Source organism: Falco punctatus, assembly GCF_963210335.1.
Source record: "Falco punctatus genome assembly, chromosome: 12".
In the NCBI taxonomy this organism is placed as follows: domain Eukaryota; kingdom Metazoa; phylum Chordata; class Aves; order Falconiformes; family Falconidae; genus Falco; species Falco punctatus.
In genome coordinates, this window is record NC_137592.1 from 23998210 (window position 1) to 24021829 (window position 23620).

Genomic DNA, 23620 nt, shown 5'->3' on the forward strand with positions numbered 1-23620 from the left:
GGCCCAAGAGCTGAATGCAGCACTCCAGGTGGGGTTCTCTTTTTTTGGTGCAGCCCAGGATACAGCTGGCTTTCTGGGCTGCAGACGTTCATTGCTGGGTCATGCTGAGCTTCTCATCCACCAACACCCCCAGTCTCATACTTGAGTACATTTAAAAAACCAACAATCAACCAAAACCCCTAAAACCCAAAACACAATCCAGATCCTCAACCCCACATCGGTTACATCTGTACCTCTACATCGGCTACATCTGTAATTAGATATCCAGCCACTTTGTTATTGGCAAAACTGCAACCCATATTTACAGCTACCAGTGTTTTATTCAAATAACTATATTATATAAAGGTAGCAGGAAATGCAATGAAAGAGATCGTTTGAAAAACTCAAGAGTTTCCATTATGCTGTATATTATGTGATACCTGACATCCCTGCAAAGAAAGAATAAAACACTAGTGCTGAAACACAATCTCCTGCCCATCTCGGCAAACACATTTCAGACTCACCCTACGCTCAGATCCGTGGGGGCTAGTGAGCCACGCAGGCAGCTGGGGAGCGGGCATTGCGGGGGGCTTGGGGCTCAGCCTCCTCGTCACCCGGCTGCGTGCTCCACCACCCACCTCAGGCTAGCACCGCTGCCAGGGCAGCACATCATCAGCTGCATCAGACACGGGTCTGGCCAGCGGCCGAATACCCGCAGCAGGGGAAGCAGGCAAGCCCAACAGCACCGCATGAGATCAGCCCCTTTGGTGGCCATACAGACCCACGAAACCAAATTCTACGTGGCACTTAATATCACACTTCCTAACTTTAAGCAAATCGTCATCTTCCCACTCACGTGTTCCCCCAAGTTTAGGGATCCAACAGTTTTCTGGTAAGGAATCTGACCTGTGTGATTACAGATTTCCAAGAAGGCACTGCAACAGAGGAAGACACTTACCCTCATCATGATTTCTCTTTCTATAATGCTGTCCTCAATAGAAAACATTTCAGACACAGGCCTTTCCTTGACAGGTTCTTTCTTGACCCGCTCCTTCACACTCGTGAGGTCAGGCTCTGAGATAGAGGGCCCGAGTGACGACCCATTTATTGCCATTTGATCAGTTCGAGAGACACTAATGGCTTTGGAAGGCCCTGGCCTCATGGCTTTGGCCCTGGCTACGGCCACAGAAATGCTAACATGGTCCTGCCTCAGGGCTCCATTGCTGACACTTTTACGAGGCCCAGGATACTCTGGAGGAGGTTTATTTGGTATTCTAGCCAAGGCAGCTTGCAGCTGAGCACTGTACTCCATGTTCTCATGGAGGGCTGTTATCCGCGACACCGATTCTGGGGTTTCTTCTTCCTCTTCGCTTTCACTGCTGTGTATCAGCATCGTGGCATCAGAGAATGTCTTTTTGTGATGATAATGAGGAACCTGCTGAACGTCGTGCCCCATCTGAACCGACTCTTCTGGCTGCACCTGCTCCCGCAAAGTGTTCCTGCGTGGCAGCGGGGCATTTAAAGTTTTTAATGCCATGGCTTCTATACCACGTACCATATTGCTGATGACCTCTAAACTATGGCGCTTGTTCACAGCGCTGTGGTGCTTCACTGCCATGAGGGGCTCGCTGACCTCCTGCAGCGACTGACGGATGACTGGCGAGCTGTCCTCTTGGAAGGTTTTTACTGAGAGCTGGACTTTGCGAGTGACCAGGTCGGGACTGCTCCCACTGACATACTTGTGCCGGTGGCTTGCCAGGTCTGGCGTGCTAGTGGCAGGACGTGGGCGCGGGTATGGAGGTGGGGGTCTGAAGAGATAGTTCTTTAACATGTGAGCAGTGTTGTAACTCTGGCTGCTCTGCAGCTGCATGTTAGCCAGTTCTGGTGTGCTGACAGTGTGGGATATGGCACTGGCTGCTGTCTTATTTTGAGCAGCATTATTAGGGTTCATTTGGTCAGTCGGGGCGACGGGCTTGTTATAGCCACCACCCTGGGGCCCGTATGTAATTGTGTAAGGATGTCTCTCTCTAATCTCAGGCTGACTGTAAACTAGGTCTTCCGGCTGGTTATAAGCATGTGTGTTTCCAATATTGAGATTCCTCAAAGACTGACTTTGGCTATCCATCTGGATCACCCCTCTCTTCATTTGCCTCATGACAGTTTCATAATCTGGAGTTGGCCGGTAAGATGGTACTATGATTGCACTGTGTCTGTGGCTGGGGATATAGTCTGCTCTCATGATGTCACTTCCAGGGATGCTCAGATTTGAGGACATTGGTGACGCCTGGATGAAGTTCTGTGAGCGATTGAGAGAGTTCATGCTGTGGGCGCTACATACGCTCCCATTGGGTCCATTACCATTCAAGTAGCTGAAGTCCATTGGACACCTATCCAAACTGGTCTGAGACCTACAGTAGAAAGTTTCTTCATTTCCATGGACAATGCTATCTGTGTAGAATAGAGATAAAGGCATTGACAGTTTTAACATACAAGGACTCATTCAATGGTAACAAAACTTCAAATGCAGTCTGCACCAAGAAATACAGACAGCTTAGTGTACCACAGCTACAGGGAACATTTGGTCTTGGGAGCATCCTTGAGTCACTGAAATGGAACTAAAACAATGCTACTCATGTAAACACTCCCAACAGCAAAATATGGTCGGTCAGATGCTTGTGGGAGACACGAAAGGGGAAAGAGAAGAAGTGTTTTTGCCCTGGGTGGCAAGGAAGAATAAAGGGGCATCTCCTTCCCCAGCATCCTGGAAGGATTCACTGCTGCTGCTACCTTAAAAATCCAGTGCTGCTGGCCTACGGTAATCCTAGAAGTTCTCTTGTCTTTGCTGTTGATTTGTGCTGTCTGATTTGAAGTAGCAGAGGACTGTGAAATTTGAAGGCCTACTTCAGACCAACCAACAGTTTTGAGGATTTGAAGTATAACACAGCAGAGTGATCAAGACTCAGAAAAAAACCCCAACAAAATAAAACCAAAAAACCTCCACTCTACAGATGTAGTAAAGAATATTAAATCCTTCAGCAAAGGATATTTGAGAGGGAATCAAGATAGTAAAGATTGCTCTGGATCACAATTTTACTGCAAGACTGTCTGTGTTGAAAATCTCATAAGAAAAGACTAGCGACTCCCCAGACTCTGAAACCAGCTAGTTCTTCAACAATATAGAGAAGCCTGTGGTAAAATAAAGGGACCTTTGCAATTCCTCTAAAACTCTGAATATTCCTCTGCAGAGCCTCAGCTTCACAGTAAAACAATAGTAGCCACTAGGTCAAATCTTCTACTGTATGCAAGGAACTATACTGAATGGCTCCTTTCAAAACTTATCAAATTCTACCTTAAAATTAGTCAGACCACCATAAATCTAAAATGCTATCAGATATGACTAAGAGCTCCTCTGCTGGCGTGAGCACTTCAATTGTACCTCTGATGAATGTAGCCTAACAGACCTGGCTACATGTATTCCAAAAGGTGGTGTGGTTAAGGGTGTGAGACTCAAGGTGTTTAGGGGCTGGGCTCCATTCACAGCCTCAATCAAATTAGTCTGGTATCACCTTCCAGAGAATTTATTCATCAAATGTGGGGGTAAAAATAGTTAACCCTCCTTATATCCATAAGGCTAACAGTGCAGGCAGATGTCGGTGAAAAAAATCAGCAGAAACATTATCTAAATGTACAGTTTCATGACTAGGATACTATGCTTTCTCCTACAGTAAAAGATATTTCCTGTCTCCTTTCCCCTCACTCCATTTCTCTCCCTGGCTGCAGCTGGCACTGCCTTTGAGTACAGCCATCATACTTCATTTAGAAATTATTTTTTCAGCTCACTGAACTGGAATACCGAGTTTAAGGTCCATATAATCATGCACAGACATTTTAGAGAAATTTGAAAACTGAAATTGGACTTTAAACAGAAGACTTACTGCAACATTAACTATAAAACTGCTAGCTCTCTTCTAGCAGCAGCTCCCATTTGACCATTTCTAGAGGAAATATAGACTTAAGGGTTAGGAGCTTCTTTGCATACACATAAAATTGAAGTCCATTAAAGGAAAAATATATGCTCTAAGTACCTTGTGAATTATGTGTTTCAGTGTAGTGTTCGCCACACGGGACATGCATAGGAGGCAGTATAAAAGGATGTTGTCTTGGCTGAAATAAAAGCACAAGGGGAGAAAAAAAAGCATTAGGAACTTCATTTGCTATAATTCTTGCAGCTGAAACAGGAAAAATGTTCTATGTCCTTTCCACTGATTAATGCTCTTTCTTACCCAGCTAAAGAACCATGGTTTGTTATTTCTTTAAAGAACAGAGAATAACATTTTGTAAATTGTTTGCTAAATTTTGTTACAGAGCCCAAAGCTGACTAGTTAATACTCCCTTAACCTCAACCACTTCAGACAACAACATCCAGACTCCCAGTTCACTTAGAACTTTTCAAAAGTTTATTAAAAGCCCTTGCCCTTGAAGAATTAAAACAAAACAAAACAAAACAATCATGCAATCGGGACAAAAGCAGGAGATGGAACAAATTCAAGGACCTAGAACACTGTTATACAAGCAATAGGAGCACATATGGACTTAAAATAACTCCGCAAATTGCATGAGCATCAGATTCCCCAGATAATGAATTGGAAACTTCCTTCAACAATCTGCACTGCAACAAGCTTTTTAACACAAGTATCATGGGGCAATTCAGCAGGATCATCTCCAGCAAAATAAATCACAGCTGATGCCATATTCACCAGCTTTGTCCACTGGTAAACCAATGCATTTTGCAATCGAATTTTACCACCTGCACTGTAACGCCCTGCCTGGTGTCACTGAGCGAAGTTTATGAAAATATACTCTGATATACGAAATAGGCAGAAAGAGAAGGAAGACGCTCTTTTCTCATTAACAGATCATCCTTAACAGCAGAATAAGGGCTTTTCATCTAGGCTGGTTCAAGTAGTTCAAACTATTAAGGAATACTGTGGATGCCCAAGGCAAGAAAGAAACACCAAATAATTTACCTTTGCATGCACATGAACAAAACGAGCACACGCAAGTTAGCTACTGAAAAGGGGATGGGGAAAGGGTTAAATTTACATTTTCTATGTAAATGGGAAGAAGGAATGAGAATCAAAGAAACTGAGCGCACAAATGAGTTTTCGTATACAAAATGGCTGTGTTAAGCCAGAGCTGGAAGATGACAGGAACAATTTCTGCTACAACAATTACTTCCAATGGTATAAACCCTGCTCCCACTGAACAATCTGGGCAAAGGAGCCTGCGCTGACAACATGAGTAGCAGAGCTTAGTCTGGAACAAACCAAGATGTTGGAAAGTCTACCAAATTGGGGGGCAGAGGAAAAGTGCAAGGAAGGAGAAGTGAATTCTGCTGGGAGCGCACAGATCTGGAGCAGACAGTTTTCTTTTTGATAGGTGTTACGGAAGCTATCTGCAAGAAACTAGGGATTTTTTTTTTAATTTTTTTTTTGAAGGTCCATCTGCCTCTTCTGATGAAACAGGAAAAGCTTAAGGTCTACAAAAACGTCAATATCCAAATTAAGGATCACTTGGATTTGGTTTTTTTGTTTGTTTTGTTTTTTAAAATCGGCTAATTAAACCATCATATTAAGATCTCCTACTCTGAGGAGTTTTTGCTGGAAAACCAGCATCATTGGGTGGCCTGACAGAAAAAAACCCCAGCATAAAACGTCTTTAAAGTAATAGTTAATAAAATACAGATTCACCATGATGCCAAAACCATACAAAGGGTCTTAATCTGAAAGTAACGAACATGGTCCTCAGTGAAGTGGCAGAGCCTCAACCCAGAGATTCCCCTTCACTTCCCATTTATGACTACTGATTTATTACCATACAAGACAAATGAATAGGTAGGTGTATAAAGGTATGTACAGTGCAGACAACAGTCAGGAGGGCATTCCCCCCCCCCCCCCCGAGAGAACTGTTCCAACAAGTTAACAAAACATTTATGAAAAAAGCAGTTGAAAGTTCAATGTGAACAGTTAGCAGCCCACTTTTTATTTGATAAGCACACATTTCCCCCCCTCTTGATGTTCCTGAGACTTTGGGTTTTTTTAAAGACTTGTTACATGCTTATGTTCAAAACAAAGAGGCAGCAGGATGTGTTCTTCCTTTGAAAAAGTAGATTTCCATTTCTCATATCTAATAGAGAATGCAGGGTTGTTTTTTTTATTCCACTTGTGATATATTTGAGGTCATAGCATAAGAATGCAAACCACATTTCATTTCTTCACCTTCCATTTTTCATAGTCAACCCTAGGGACCAAACTAGCAGATACCAAAAATACTGTAAATATGCCTCAGAGAGTGTAATACACAGCCTGTGAATTGCATCATGACACCTTAGAAACATGCTAAGAATGAAAGGACAAAGAAATCTGAAGCCAGCTACAACAGCTTTCCTGCCAACAGCTGGGAAACACAACATGCAACTTTTAGATCTAATGGACCATATATACGGACACAGAAAAATAGCCTGTGCTGAAACTTGCAAAGATAAAGCTATCCTAATATCACTATCTGCTTAAACCTAATTTTGGAGCATTTTCACAAGCTGTAACCACGCTGTGGGGATATGTTAAGAAAACATGCCAGCCCACATTAGCTTTCTGCCATGCAGCAATAGGCTAATGGAGTTATCACTCTGGGAAGGTCTACAAAGCAGGTATAACCTATATCACACACGAAAACTGGCAACCTGCATGTAGACACTATTGCCTTCTAAGGAATCAGCAGTGCTGTTGCTACTCTAATTTAACAGATTCTGAATTACTGACATACTAGATGTTAAAACTGGATCCATAATAGTGCCCTTAGAACTGATGGGGGGGAGTGTGTGGAAAAAGAAACAAAAAAAAAAAAAAAAAAAAGACTCGGACTTTTTTGTAAAGATCTCAGAAAAAAGTTGCCCAGTTTGGTCAGACTTATAGTGTTTATGGAGATCAGCTAAATAGAAACAAATACAGTTTTTTAAAAAAACAGCTCTGAATCACAATCCTGTACTGCTTATAACAGTTTTAGTTAAAATCACAGTAGCTTCACACAAAAATAGCCTCTTAACCCAAGGAGTTGGTAAATTGTAAGCAGACTTTATACAAACCCATGAGGAATGGAAGAAACGTGAAATGAGAAGCTGTAAAATTATATAATGACTAGGTCTTGATGTATACAGCACAAGACACTTCAAATTCTTTCTAGAGGATTATTTTCACTACATATTGAAATAACCTCAATCCATTAGAAAAGATGCTCAGTTTCTGCAGGGCAAATAAAAATATAATGCCTTGAAGACTGTAATTTTTAATACTCAATGGTGATATTATCCAGTTAAATTAATCAGCCTGGGCAGCCACACCCTTGAAATTCATTCCAATCATATTCCCTACAAGAAATGAGTTAATGCGCTTATATGAAATTTAGAAAGTATTCCATCTTACACAATGCCCCATCCCATTAGAAATGGTATAGACGTTCTTAAAGACCTCATTGAGGCACATACCAAGGATGACCTACTCCAAGTGGGCCGTCGCCGTATAGGGGGAGGAGAACTTGATTGTCTGTGGAAGAGAAAGTAAAAAAGAAATACTAGAAACTACAATATTTCAATTCTGATTCAAGAATGAATGGGGAAAAAACAAGAGATGAAGAATCTGTAAGTACTGCTCATTAATGAGATTAAAAAAAATATAAATAAATGAAAATAATTCAGGTTGTTCTCTAAACACAGGAAGTGTTCCAGTTCTAAAATATACATGCCTTCTGTTCATTATCCTATTTGGCTTACTTGGAAACACAAGAAAGAAAAACTCTGGTTTAAAAATGGATCAAACAAGTCTCTTAAGCAATAAAAACTGAACATGGCACACAGGCACAGTCTCAGGTGACTTAAGGTGAACATTAAAACAATGAGAATTTTCTGAAATTCATAGCAAATCACTCCAAAGCAACGCACACAGATCGGGAGGGGGGGAGCGGGGGGAGGGGGGGTTGCAACTGTTTAGGTAATACTAGCAGAGCCACATACAACGTTAGAGTAGCCAGGTGCAGTAGAAGGAACAAGGAGTGTGTGGGGCCGGGGAGGGGGGAAGGGGGGGGGTGAAGAAAAGAAAAAATAAAGAGGAAGGGAAAGAAACAAGTTGAAGGAGGCAGAAATATAGTGCTTACGTGAAGAGAGGAAAGGTGGAATTTGTCCTCTTAGAGTTTCTGATCTGGTGAATGATGTTATGTGTGATTAGAGGAAATGCACACGGGAAAACAAACAACTATCATTTTAACACAGAGGGCAGGAAAATTATTTGGCTAGAAAACACACATTGGCATATCCTGTCATCAATGTCTGTGGCTCTAATGCAGAAGCTGATACCACATGAAACTGTGGTAAGGAGAGCAGTTCTAATGGCAAAAATACATAGAAACTTGTTCTTTCACTTGGTGACCTCATGGTGTCCCCTATCTTTATCAGTCCAAATATTTGTAAGTTGTATGTGAAGCCGCTGCATACACCTGGTTCATGGTACCCACAAACTTATGGCTCAGTGTTTAGAAATAAACATGATCAAAAGCTACTGCTCCTGCAGTCTGGATTAGGAACAGTAACAGAACAGTCCTTCTCTGTTGACCCCAATATACAGCTTCAAAGGAGAAATACTCCAGAACGACAGACCATGGTATTTTGTTTTCTTTCTTGACTATCACATGGGAAACAATCAGGAACTTCCTTTGAACTCAATTCCTCTGAAACCACTAAAATTAAATTTAGGATTGGACTACGGAAATGCATTATATGCTGCTAAAAAATGTCTTTTCTGGTCTTTCACTCACCTCCCAAGAACTGTAAAGAGACACCTGAAATCTAATTAACACTTCTTTTCTGTAAGTTGAAAGATCAGTCTACACAGTTCACCTCACTGGTCTCTCCAATACCCTAACTCACCGTGTGTTAATATAATGTGTGTATACATAATATTAGACAGGTAGACCTTCCCATCTTCCCTTCATAATTTTGGCTTTATTTTCCAACAGATGGCATCACCCAGCTGAACAGATGGGATGTCCAGCCTTAACTAGAGCTGTTGATAGAGATGAGACTTCTTCATATCTTTCCAGCTAAGCCGGTAAGTTTTGCAAGGAAGTCATGTTTCCATTGCTCTACAAACCCAGCACATCATGAAAGTTTCTCAAAATTCTAAACTTTTGAAAGTCAAATTTATGTCAAACTAAACCTGCTGTGTGCTGGCATAAATGAAACATCCTCAACTAAGAAACAGACTTTTGCCTTACAACTAAAGCCTCACAAATTCCTCCTTCAGTTAGAATGAATCCACCTGTGAGAGGACTAGCTAAAGGCCAATCCTCACTAAGTGCTCAAAGTAAGAGCCTAAAGGAGACTTTAGGTTCAGATTTACAGTCTCTGCGGCATTGTGCTAGTATGGCTATGCAGATTAACTTTCCCAGGTGTCCTCCCTTGTTTGGCACACATAAGCAGCAGATAAATTATACTGCCCAAATTAGAAGTTGACAACCTGTGTTTTTCACCACCCTTGGCTGCTAGCGCATCTGCTACTGCAGTTCACATTTTGGCATGTTAACATACGTCACCTTTCACTCCAGTTTATACTAATACTCTGGGTTATGAACGGCAGAGACCAAGGGCTTCAATTCAAGACTCTCTTTCAGATTTGGCTCTGCTTGGGGAGCATCAAAAGCCTCACAAGGCTTAGATTGAAATTTAATTCTCAATTGCTTTTTCTTGCTGGGGGTTAAAAAAAAAAAAAAAGAAAAAAGGGAAAGGGGCAAAGAACTGACACAAGTGACTAGAAAAAACAAACAAAACCAGACGTGCCAAAACTCAGATCAATTCCAAAGCAGGGTGTCAGAATACAATTCTGAAGAAAGAGTACTCACTCTGTGCAGATTTTATTCTGTTTGTAAAACTTGTGTCTTGCTGCAAACAGACGTGAAATATATTTGGCATTTTCAAGATCATCCTTTAAACACAAGAAAAAATAGGAAAAAAAAAAGTAATCATTCATTTTTGTTATTCTTTCCAAGAAGTAACAAAGAAGAGTTTTAAAAATCCAGTTGCAGTAACACTTGGTAAGGTCCATCATGTACAGAATCTGGCTGCCAAGAACATGTCTAGTGCCCTCAAGAACATTCAAGGCATTGAATTACTGAAATATAGTGGCATGCCTTTACACGCTGCCACTTCACTGCTAAGTCACAGTAGGAGGGGACGAGGGACAACCACCACCAAAAAAAATAATGGCTTAAGCTTGCTGGTCCAGTTTCTATACTGGCCTTGGTTCAGGGAGACGTGGAGATTTTAAACAGTGCAGAAGAGCAATGCAGCCCTCTGAGTTCCAGTATGTGCACACATGATAGCTTATGCCCAGTTTCTGCAACTGCTTATGCTGCTATATTTATGCCAGCGTGAAAGATAGTGAGGCACTGTGGATGTTTCATCCAACAAGCACTTCATGTTTTTGCAAACTTCCCAGCATAGTATACTTTGGGATGCTTGGAAGAGAACACAAATATTGATGGCTACATGAAGTTAATTTCACTCTCTGCATAAAGTAAAACATGAACTTGAGGGGCAGGGAGGCATGGTCCTTATGGTGAGTGAGCCACTTTTCCAAAGTGGAATTTTAAAGGTTTATTTTTTATATAAGTAGCTTTCTTGATCACACTGATTAGATCTTTTTCTTACTGTGTGAAAGAGTACATTCTCTTCTTTGTTGATCAACTCTAGAACAATTGAAGACTTGTTATGTGCTATATTCCCAATGTCATTCCACCTGTAGAGTAAAAAAACGCAGTAGTTTGCCAACACACACATTCAAACATTTCACAAACATATTAAGAATCCCTTAGTCAACATTAGTCTCATTTTATGGGAAAGCTTTTCAGTAGCTGTTTGGTGAAGAAACATGGTCAGAAAAATAAGGAAGTCATGCTCTGATTAAAGAAGAAACAGATATTCAGACCTTAACCCAAAGCAGGAGAGTTTATAAAAACACCAATTTGAAGACTCACCATAGAAATACATTGAAAATACATTAATGATAAACATTTTACAGAATTGTGGCATTTTCTAACCGATTTAGCTTTTTTTTAAAAAAAAATACTGCCGTTCTTCTCCAAATGCTGTTTCCAACTTTCCTCCAGTGCCAATTCTTAAAGAAGGTTAAGTTGACAACATGGTTATGTAGGCTATGCATACCATGTTAATACTCTGGTTTTATGTTTGCAATCTTTTTTTTTTCCCAAGTAATTGTCAGGTTACCCAAGATCAGAGTTATAATCTTCTTACAAATAGCTGACAGACATTTGCGTACATTGCATGCAATCCATGGGGATGGAAAGGACTTGTTTGTTCTGTTTGCAGCATGCATTCCTCTTCATGTCATGGCAGGATGTTTGAAGTGCATGTTTCCAAAGAGTAAGGATCCCAGCACCGACTATCATTTCTACATGTAAAATTCTTGATTTTGTCACCTGGCACACTTAAAAAATTAGCTCGTTTCTTCTCAAAATTAGATATGCAAAACATCAGCTGTGTGAAAAAAGGAGCCCTAACATTTTTGAAGATGACCACTGAAAGCCCTTTTAAGGCAAAAAAAGCCAACAATCCAGCTTAAGTCTGATACAAAATTTAGCTACAGACTAAAAATTAGTGCAGCTCATAAACTGTATTTTTTTGGCTGCACGAATGTTCGTTTTCTAATAACAGGAACTAGTAAAAATCCACCTCAAGTTAAAACAACAACAATAACGGAAATACCCACCAGAACAGTAGCCAAGAAGAATAGGTGAAACCCTAGCCTCCCTGGAATCATGGAGATTTCTAGCAACATTTTCATACAGGACAACCTTTCATAAGAAGTCACAAAACCCACAAAAAGTTAATGGAAAGGTTTAAGTGATTCTTAATAACCAAAACAAACATCAGAACAAATAAACAAGTGACACAGCCAGGCTTTTCAAAATTACAGAATGAGAAAATTCAGCTTTTTTTAAGTGGGGTACTTAAATATGGCAATCAGATTTTCAGAAATATCGAGTGCCTAGGCTGCCAGCTGTGAGGTTTAACAGATTTGCATTCAGAAGCATCAAAGAAGCAGACATAAAGGCAAGAAAAGAAAAGGGATCAAAGCCTTGTAAGTAGAATAAGATACATGACAGACAACTACATCTTTCTGGCCGTCAAACCCATCCACAGACATCAGAACTTGTTCTTTATCACATCTCTTATGGCCAAGAGGCCAATCCTGAAAACAGTGATGTGACTACTCCTTAGTTAGAGGATTGGCACTATTGAAGTCACATATGTAAGTAAGGAAAAAAACCCACACATGGAGCTCTCAAAAGCAAATAGCTTTCAATGCAGAAGACCCTAGTTTTTACCTATAAATCACAGTTGTCCTTCCAATTCTGTTTTTTATGAAGATACCCATGAAGAAAATACCAAGGCGTGTGTCATTTCCATGATTATCCTGCAAAGAAAGGATAATATATCTAGTTTAATAAAGAAACTGGCCAATACATGCATATGAATGCATGCTGAACTACCGAAGAGAAGCCCTTTTCAGGATGAAGGCAGGACTAACCCTTGACTAACCTACATATTGCTGCTTGATCAGACCCTGATGTTCATTATTTCAAAGCAGTTAGTCCTTAACTAGATTCGTTCTGTTGATTAGTGACAACAGACAAAGTCTAAACAAGCCCAAGGTTCTCTATCACGCACAGCAAACTGGCACTCATTGTATAATACCCCCCATTCCCTACCACTGTTATTATAGCTATCTAAAGTGTAGTATGACTTGTAGCATGACTACCAAAAGCAATAGTTCTCTTTCACATTCATAGTATTTCTCCAGTTATCTGTTAAAACATGTAGAGATTTCAGAAAACCACACCTGGAGATGGAATCCCTCTCAAAAGCTATACTCTTCACGTCTCCTTTAAGTAGTCCAGGCAGAAGTTCACAGCATGTCACCCTAAAAAGTACTTGCATCTCTGTACAGACACAGCCTCCACTGGTTTTCAGCTATTGGGTTAAATATGCATCTGCATGCACCACGATGTCCACCGTTATTGCATTGTTTTTCAGAAGTTCTGTTATTTTGTGCCTATCCATGTCTCCTTGTGGGCTCCTGTTTGAAAACCATGCGCTCCTGTTCCATTTTGCAATCAGTGGTTTTCTTCACAATGCTTTTTTTTTTTTTTTTTTTTTTTTTTGCTACAGAAGCTTAATGCTGTGGACAGAGGGTTTTCTACATTTATCAACAAAACCAGCTCCCCCTCAGCTGCATATATAGTACTTGATCCACACTTTAAAGCAGTAAATGAAAATCATGCTAATACAAGGAGTGTGGTTAAAAAGAGTTGCTAGAAGAAAGGATATGAGAGAAGTTAATGGACTACACATAAGCAAAGTCTAGAAACTGTCAGGCACCCCTGCATTTTAAGAGATCAGATTAGAGCTGTTCTCCTGGCCTTGCTGTACTTGATCCCTGGAAGGCAGCAATGGAATATCTGCACCTGTTTCTAACTACTAAGTGTTAGGCCTTTTGCAAACAAATGATGGATGCCAATTTTCAAGCTCCAGCCTACACATATGCCAGCGTTCTTCCACATACACTACAAGTCAGCAGAGGTCCTACGGCTGACAGTCTTCAGTTCAGTCTGATTAGAGGACTACACATTCCTCTGCCTTGTTCCAGAGGCAGCTTTAGAAGGCAAAAATATTGGGAAAACATTGGGGAAAAATGTATGTATTTGTACACATATAAATACATCTGTGTGTATACACACAAGTATCTATATAGAAAGAAAAATGTATTTCTAATAGCATTTTCTAATAGTAACAAGAGAGAAATCTTTCCCTTTTTCTCTTTGAATGTAGTTCTACTTGCCTGCAAGGCCAGCTCTTTGATACAAGGGTAACACCTTCCTGCAATTTTGCTAAGCACCCAGTCCACTGTTCATATTTATCTTACTGACATGCAATAATATCTAATGATTATTCCAACACAGAAATGCTTTGCAGCAGCATGTAGCATTAATATGAATTAATTTGAGGAAAACATTGATTTCATTCCTTGGCAATAAACATTCCATCATTTTTGTTGTTGGGTACAAAGTTTTTTGCTTTTTGGTTCCTGCCATTCAGGCCAATGTTGAGACTGGCCAAAGGGTCAATGTTGATTTCAGCAGAAAGGTTTTTTTGTTTAGCGTGGTGTTTTGTTTGTTTGATTTGGTTTAAAATTCCACTTAATCTTCAACTAGGAGAAAACCTGGTAGCAGTCCACCACTTACAGTGGCTGGGCTGGTTAGCAAAGAGAAACAAGTCGTGTTGGCAACAGCAGTTTTCAGTTTCTCAGCACAACTTTATCATGGTGGCATGTGCTCCATAAGGCCAGACAGACCATCCATGGCAGAAAGGGGCTTCCAGCAAAAGGAAAGCAACTACAAATGCAAAATAAACCTTGAAATCCTCCCTCAGTTTTAAATGTGTGAAGGACCTGTGTGCACATACAGGAAACTAAGGAAAAGCAAAGCTAATGCCTGGTAAATAGCAACTGAGAAACACATGAAAAGGTCTTGTCTTCCTATCCTGCTAAAGAAGACCCAAGCTGAGGTTCATTTGCCCCAGTCACTCTCCCTCAGAAAGCACCCAAAGAAAAGCAAAGAGCATCTCTTCTTGCCCAGTGAGCGGGCCCTAGCACACAGCAACCTCTTCTGTGAAAAGGATTTTCATGGAAAAGTAACACCGCAGGCCTGAGACACCCTCACGCCGCAGTGTCCATTCAAACTACCAGCAGTCATTTCACCCTCCAGAACAGTGAAACAAGTCCTGTCTCTTTTGGCCAAACACATCTTGCACATGTTCCAAAGGTGGCTGCAGACTTCTGCATCATTTGATTCAGAGGTTCCTTTATAAGATACACTAACATACCTTCACAGGGAAAATTTCCTGTCCAAAACCTTCAAGGCGTTCCACTTCATTGATGTACATTAGCTCAGCCTCTGCTGCTGTAATACCACTGCAATTAGAGTAACAAAAGGCAGCAAAAGGTTCAATATATATAGATACACAAAAAATACTAATGAAAAAATAGGAGATTCACAAACTACTTTAGAAGACACTTTGGAGATGCTGCCTAGAAATGCACAATACAAAACTAACTTTCAACATTAGGATCATAATCAGCAAGGGGAAGAATTTCACTAAATGTTGCTAAGGTAAGGTACAAAGCACAGTTCAAATTAAAGGAGGAACAAACTGAACTGATCCTATTACTCAGTTTCCTCTGTACACTTCAAATATTTTCCAGGCTTTATTAAAACATCACGCCATTGCATCAGGTTTTGTCTAGTTATGGATGGCCAGTTTGAGCCATATGGGTCCTACATTTTGCATACTACACTTCGCAGAACTATACTATTTGCATAAATAGTATACAAGTCCACTGAAGCTCCTTAAAATGACTTAAAAGGGAGGACATTTTCAAGTTGGCTGTTCAAAACCACAGGCACTAAATCCAAATGTTGAGCAGACTCTCTTTCATAATAGAGAATAAACCAGCTGAAAAACTTTTACACACGTGTCTACACATGCTCCTGTCACAGCTCAGGAATTCAGACAGATTTCAGTTCTCAAAAGCAGGTCAGAATAGATTGCAGGTTGCTCCAAAAGAAGGCCACTATTAATGTTTCTCCTCTTTGCTCCTCCTTACCACAGCTTACAAACAGAAATATAGGAACTGAACGAATACTTGGGAGAAAGAGGGAGAGAAAGGAGGTGCAATGTGATCTACCTGCTGAAGTGAGGATAAGTATTTGCTCTTTGTGTTGCAGAAATAGCACCAAAGAGCACAGCAGGGGAGGGAAATCTTTCCTTTCAAGTCTGTGAGTTAACCAAGATCACACAAGCAGTCCGTGGCAGAGCGAGAACAGAACCATGCCTGTTCATGGCCAGCCTGGAAACTAATCCTTTGGTTGCATCAAAGCCCCAAGCTTGCATTGAAACTCAGATTGAGAATCATCTTACGCTCCGAGATTGGCATTTACCCCTTGACTACCATTTTCCGTCATGTAATGGGGAGTGCTGCACCCTTCACATAATATTCCTTTTGCATTTCACATAATAAAACTTTAAATGCAAATTCACAACATAGCACAAAAGATTATTTCCAATGACATACAGGCACTGCCGTTTTTCTAAGAACAGCACTCTAGACATTTGAATACTTCCACCACCGAAACACCTAGATGACGTGAAAGAAGCTTGCTTACAAAGAAGGCATTTGTACTGAAGCACTAATACATATACACCCTAGCTCATTAACTAGTAACACCATGTTGTATCTTTTCCACAACAAGACTTAAAACCCAGCTCCTGCTATTCTCATTTCCATTACATGGAGAGCGTGTGTGTCCCCCTGTCTCTTGAATGAGAGAAACCCCTTGGACCACCCCCAATCAAGTCACAGGGGCTTTTACCATCAGGATTTAAATGAAACCAAGAAAGGAGTCTACTACATATTGTAAATAGTATTACACATGCTCATTAAGCTTTATGGTGCAAATGCTCGTTTATTTAGGATTAAGCTCCTCAGCCATTTTGTGTTCACAGGAGGCAGGTAATCTTTTGTAATAGACTAATTAACAATCCAGTGAGACGTAGCACAGTAACAAAATTAAGATAGGCTAGCTCACCCCTGCCACATAAGCATGAGGAGGAAGGGAAGTACTAGAAGGACAATGACAATGAAAAAAAAAAATTAAAGAAAATCCAAACCTCAACACGTCAAGCTCACCTGTGAGTTCGGTGCTCCTGAGCAACCTTTTGAGTCAGCTCCTCCAAGACAGCTTCATCCTGGGTCCAATCCTGTAAGAATATGAAGTAGCACTGAAAACTAGACATCCAAAGAGAGACAAAACTCAACACAAGAAAGGAATTATGACAGCAGATGTTCATGCTCTTCCAGGAAGTTACAGAGAGAGAACTTATCACCAAACTGCACTGAAAATTCAGAGCATGGGATGCTGAAAATGTGCAAGGAGAACATAAGAGCCTGATTTTTTATTTTTTTTTTTAATATATGTATCTTCTTTGGGGATCCTAAAAAGGTACTGTTAAAAATAAGGCTAAGGTGGTTATCATTCTACAGTAGAGCACAGAGTACAGAGCACGGATATGTGATCTTTTCCTGGATAAGGACCAAACAAGTCTTTAAAAACACTTGAAAGGTTACAAATAAATATATAACTTTTAAAACAACCCAAAACACTGCATAGACCATGAAAAATGAAGTCATAGGTATTTTCTGTCCTGCAACCTACAAGTGCTCCCTTTCCCATGTTAAAAGGGATTGGAAGTTCTGCTACCTCATCAAATATGCAATAAAACGTACTTTATGCTTACAACACATTTCTGAGCAGAAACTTTTATCTTCTGCAAATTTAATAATGTGTGGTAGAAACAATTCTGAAATAATTGGGAGCAAGTTAATAAAGGAAGTCTGCTTGTAAATTCAAGGCGAAAAAAAAAGGAAGCTAAAAAAACTTTCTTGCAAAACCTCAAAGTTCTTATTTTTATTTTAAAAGCCTTAAGGCTGCATGTAATGTACTCAAATACACTGCCTGTTTCTTGCTCAATGGGGCCCTCCCTCTGATATTTGCTTCTGCCACAAAAAAATGTGAAAGTGTGCTAATGAAAAATGGCATGGTACATGCCTATGCACAGCTACACACCTGTGGGGTGTACTGTGTACATAACTTTGTTCTTTTTGCTGCTGAAGAAATGCCATTTGACACAGATTGTAGCCTCACAAGATCAAACAGTACAAATATAGCTGCCCCTCCCTCATCCACAAGCTCACTTCACTAATGAATTTATAGCAACGTTCTTGTTGGAGGCTCTTTCTACGCCTGAGATTCACTCAAAGCCTCCCACTTACTTCAGGACTAGTTTATATCTGCAGCACTTAGCAACTGTCACTGAACTTGCAGTGAAATATTTACTATTCTGTTATCCACTCCTCCCCATAAAAGCAGAAACAAGTAGTTAAAGAAATGTCTAGAGAAACAGTTGATTTAAGAGTAGGCTTCTGAAGACTGTAGGAAGCAGACACTTTGCTGATCTTGTTAAGTAGTAGCATGGATGAAAGGCAAGATACCACAAAGTGAGTGCAAGCAAAACGGAAGAGAGCTGACCATGCCACCATGTAGGCAGCTGACTCAAAATTGGGGGTTCTAGGAGTTGAACCCAAAAAGTAAACTGCTGAACCACATATAAATTAACCACCTGAAAGCTCCTCCAGAGGCCTAAACCCTCCTGGTTTTTTCCTGAATAGAAAAATTATATCAGTATTTTTGAAAGAACTTCGCATGAGTTCAGCAATTTACAAAGCAAGAGCTTGACAACACATGTCTCTCGCCGTCTGCATTTGCAGCCATCTTCTTTCCCACTTAGGCTATCATACACATATTCGTAAAGCATCATCTATACACAGGATCATCAATTACTTATCAATAGATAAAGGTGGCCTACCAAAGAAATCCTGCTCCACTAGTTGGGCTAACAGAAGTTTCTTGGTGAAAGGTCAATATCGAAGCCACATTCTAGCTACACAAGGCATATTCAGATCTCTATGCATTTATTAATTCCCCTTCTTCCTGCTGACTCTCTTTTTCAGCTGGTATTGAACTCTGTCTACCAGCTCAAAATTGCACTTTCACTTCAAGACCTGTCAGCTTTTTGGACTTGAAAATGGACTATCCACTGCAGTTCCTGTAATAAGAGCACCAGTAAATGGCATGAAACGCTTCTGGAAGTGCCTTTCTCAAGCCTTCAAATCACAGTGAGATGAATCATTCTCCCTCTACCGCTCCACTAATTGCAGAGGGAAACCAGATGCCTTAACTTCTAGGCAGCTACACTCAGGGCATGGGAATCCCACCCCACTTCCATTTTTTTTTTCCCCAGTTAGCAAGAATTCCACAATCTTTTACATTTTATGAAGTGTACACTCAACACACATGCTGATGGACTTGTTCATCTAAGATAAAGCCAGCCTTAACCTCAGCAGGCTTTTTTTCCCCACCTCTAATCCATCCTCCCAGAGAAGTTCAACGTCATGGACTGCAAGTGCTTGGCATTTGTGATCAGAGTCATTAGTGACCTAAACCACCTCCCTCAGCATTCAAGTTATTTGCTAGTTTCCAATGTAAACGTAAAACAAATGTACATCACAGTCCCTGGAGAACATTTGGAGAAGACTCGATTCATGCTTCTCTTCAGTCTAATAGTCAGTTGATGTAAATTCACATTCTCTTGAGGAAAGGCTGCATGATTTTTCCTGTGACACAACATTTACCATATGAGCAGCCCTCATATCCTCTTGTTATGTCATGGTACTAATACTACAGTACTTCTAGTAAACACCTTTTTAAATTGCTGCAAATTCTTTTTTGATTCAAAGTAGTACATTTTTTTTTATTGATACCTATTCCTAGTAAAGGCTTAAGGAAGTGAAAAAGGCTAAATTTCCATAGCATCTATTCATTCAGATGCAAGCAAGTATATTGAAGGTTTTGGGGAGCAAAGTTTATTTCCACTATTCAGGCACTGGTGCTTTTACTCTGTTATCAACAAAGCCATCTCTGAGGCATGGAGAAATTACTCATAAAAGACCACAAAAGAAGGGGATAAGGAACTCACCATAGGAAACAAGACATATTCTCGGAGGAAGTCATGAGATTCAAACTGATTATAGTCTCCAAAATCCGCTGGAAAAAACAACACAGTTACTCATTTTAGCATCTTCCACACGTTAAGACCACACTCAGCCTTTGCACAGATGCTTAATTTCACGTGGGCAAGCTCTCTCTGAAGCCACAACTCAGCACAAAGATTCCTGCTTGTACTTAAGCTTTTAACACGGAGGTCTGAAAATAACAGTGTTATTACCAGAGATCAAACAACAGCCACCAAGTAATTTCTTTCTTTTGATCTCTGATATTATGACCATTTGCAGTACTTAACCATCAGGAGTGTAAGAGTTCCTTTTTCTGTAGCCTTCACGAGCTAACACCACCATCTAACAAGGCCGGGATTGCTCAGCCTCTTTAAAAACAGTGCACATTTCTGCTTCTCCAGCGTTTCCAACCCTGACCAGGCAAAAGCCCCAAAATTCAACCTACCTCTGTTCCAATTCTGTACGCAATTGTACAGAAGATGCTTGATCTTACAGCTTAGGAGGTTAAAATACACTAGCCAATTCTATTAAAAATTTTCAACAACCAACATGACTTGCAGGGGGACAGGGGAGGTCTCATCCTTCTACAGCCAACATAACAATACAGGCACCATGTCATTTGAATCGACTGGACCACATATTTCTTTTTTCTTTTCTACTCCTTCTACATCTCTTTAGGAGGTACTCATCTCCATGCTCACATACATATGTGAGGCTGAGGGTTCTTGTCTAAATGTCCTTGTAACTGTGAAGTTTTGAAAATGCTTCCTAAAGGCTAAACTACGTTAAAAAATACAAAACAAAACCTATATTTATCTATCTGCTAAATACACAACAGCTTATATCAAAAGAATATCTTGCCAGGAGGTTTTTATTTTATATTAATTGAACTGGATAAAACGCCATCTACAAGATTCTCATATTATAGAAGTTGGAAATCCCCACTATAAATCATATTATCTAAACATTCTTTCAAAGCTTCATAACAATTTCATGTATTGCAGGATGCCAAAAATGCAGTTTCATCTTGTTTTCACCTCAGAGTTATGTTTTAGCATAAACAGAAAGAAATAAAAATGGACATGAATCAAAGTCTGTAAGTTTAAAAGAAATAAGTATTTCAAATATCTTCAGTTGCATCACATGCAAAGGACAGGGAGTAATATAAGGTCAGAATAAAGCAAACAGGATTAAGTGCAGTGTTCTGATGCAAGTCTTTGAAATATAATAGATTACATGGAAAATTCAGAATAAAAGTGATTGCTTTAAACTGATTATAAAGACTGACTCTCAAAATCAGCAAAAAGCTCCAAAAACACAGGATGAGTGAAACACATTCAGTATCTACTTAGCCCTTACTTACACACTGGAACAAATTCATTTACCTAAATTGCAAAATTCAGTATGGAACCTTATACATCTATTTTCCTTGAGCAATAAACATTTCAAGATTTGACAGGAAACACTTTTTCTTCAATTTTAAACCAAGAAATAAAACACTAAAATGGAATTTCTATTGCTCTAAGAAAGATCATATTAGCATTACTCTCCATTGAACCTTTAATTTTCAAGACTCAGCTCTTCATGTTTGCTATTTATGTATACACTTCCCCCTTCCCTCCCATCAGAGGATATGCCCAGAGTATGACTGTTTAAATGCTACCTTAGTTCTCAGAGTCAGTTGTGGATAGACTGAAACATCCTTTCCCCAAATACAGGGCTTCTTCCTCTGCCCATACACATTATATGATCCCACTTTTATTGATGTACTTAGGAGGCTCAGAATAAAAATCACATTGTAAGTAGTAGTTTATTATTAATTTATAACTCACATAATTATGGTCATGTGTTCTTTCATACTTCAGATAGCACTATACAGCAAAATGAGTTTTTAATTAAAGGCAAAATTAAAGCTGCTGCTATGCTCTTTGATGTAATTGCATTTCAAACCAGAGAACGTGAAGCAAATTCATTATTGCAAAGCACTCCGTGGTTGGGGTTGGAAGAACTGGAGTTTTGTTCAGGTTCACTTATATGGATTGTAGAAATAAGAAAGTTGAACGCTGTGATGTGGTCCATCATTCCCTCCCTAAGGGCATTTCATCAACAGCAGTCTACCTATGCATTCTAAATCAATAGAAGACCCAGCTGTTGTCAGTAGGAGTCATACAAGGCCTTAGTTAGCGCCCAGTCAACGTACAGAACAAACCAAAAAAGCCAGTGTTGGAAAAGGGCTATCAGGTGAAGTCATCTTACCTTGCACTGCCAAACCAGCTAGTCGAATTCCTTGCTCCAATGAAGAAAGTAATCGGCCATCAAGAACATCCTTTTTCACTTGTAGGTAATACTGATATCTACAAACAAAAAAAGGAACACAAATTAGAACATCTATATCTTTGTACATTTTCTACAGAACAAAAGACTGCTTGCTGAAAGCAAGAAAAACTCACCACAAACAGGTCAGGCTGTTAAACAGCAGTCTGTACCTGGCTTCAGAAGTTCCACATTACCAAAACAAATCAATGTGATCCCTACATGTGCAATGCTTCCAGGTGGATGAAAAGGAAAATAAGAAGTTCTAATTTGCATTCCCTAGACCACACAGAAGAGGGACATCTACTAGGAATACCTCCTCCCTACGTTTTGTAGAGGTTACTGAAGACCATGCAATCACCAGTACCAAAAGAGGCTGTTCTATATTTCTTCTGTTGTTTTTGCTCCAGAGTTAACATTTTGATAGAAGAAACAGAATTTTAGCAATATACTTTGGCCTACTGACATAACTTTAACTGTGGCCCATATGAAGGCTTTTTAAATTGGCATCTCTCATCTGTAAGGATGACTTAGATACACAAAGCAAGCAAAACCAGATTCTAGTATCATGCACTTGCTGATCTGCAGTAACTAATCACAAGACAAATTGTTAGCTTTAACCATAGTAACAAAACTCGCACATTTCACCTTATATCTGCAATAGAGTAAATTATGACAAACAAGCAGCTTTCCACGAAAAGCTTAAGAAGTTACTGTCTCCATCCGTGCATCCCTCCCATCTGCTGAACTGGACCAGACCTACAGCAGAATTGGCCAATTAGCACGGATACGTACCAATCCCTCTGGGATATCAGGTTAAAGTTCAGTGGAGACAGCTTCGTTATAAAGTTGAGTTACAGTGGTATAATGATCTCATGCCCATCAGCTCAAACATTTGATGCTGACACATATAACTCAGCTGACAAGCAACTCCTCATCACGCCTGAGCCCAAGGGTAGAGGCACTGTACCAGTGTAGCCACAGCCCGTGTGTGCACTCAGCCTCGTGCACCCAACCCCCAGACCTGCAGATAGTAACTGATGCGCCTGGGTGACCCCAGTTCGGAAATCCCCCCAAAAAGGGGTTTCTCAGGCTGTGACCAGACATGCCAGTCTGGCTGCAGCTGAACCAGGTTATAAGGCTGCCACTCCAGCTGCATGCCTGCTCAGCCCCCAACACAAAAGGCATCTGCTTAAAGGGTCATGGATTTAAAAAACGTAATTGCTTGAAATAAACTGGATTAGAAAGAAATGATACACAAGCATAACAACCAGTCTCAGAGACTGCAAGCTCTGCAAAGCAGACAGCAAAGAGTGGTCAGAAAGGCCAGGGGCAGTAAACTCCTAACTGGACCCATCTGCAACCGGCACACCACATCTGACCTTACCTTTGAACTGTTGGGAATAGCAAAGAAACTTCCTAGTCTTTTTTTGGAGTTTAAGTCACCTTCCCAGTCCCAACGGGAAAGGAAGAGCCACTGTAACATCACCCATGTTACACAGGGACTGCAC

The 23620-nt window shown here is 40.2% G+C and overlaps 1 protein-coding gene across 3 annotated transcripts in view; it reads right to left on the minus strand.

Moving 5' to 3' along the window:
- The window catches only part of PTPN14 (protein tyrosine phosphatase non-receptor type 14), a 119138-nt gene that overhangs the window by 21665 nt on the left and 73853 nt on the right, over positions 1-23620 (minus strand). For all 3 annotated transcript variants that reach the window (XM_080408432.1, XM_080408434.1, XM_080408433.1), the window contains 10 exons: positions 22053-22150; positions 19760-19827; positions 16854-16924; positions 14990-15077; positions 12433-12521; positions 10736-10823; positions 9928-10010; positions 7523-7580; positions 4065-4143; positions 938-2427 (listed from right to left, as the gene is read on the minus strand). In XM_080408432.1, coding sequence (XP_080264558.1) covers positions 938-2427; positions 4065-4143; positions 7523-7580; positions 9928-10010; positions 10736-10823; positions 12433-12521; positions 14990-15077; positions 16854-16924; positions 19760-19827; positions 22053-22150 — 2212 coding nt within the window. The remainder of the gene's footprint in view (positions 1-937; positions 2428-4064; positions 4144-7522; positions 7581-9927; positions 10011-10735; positions 10824-12432; positions 12522-14989; positions 15078-16853; positions 16925-19759; positions 19828-22052; positions 22151-23620) is intronic.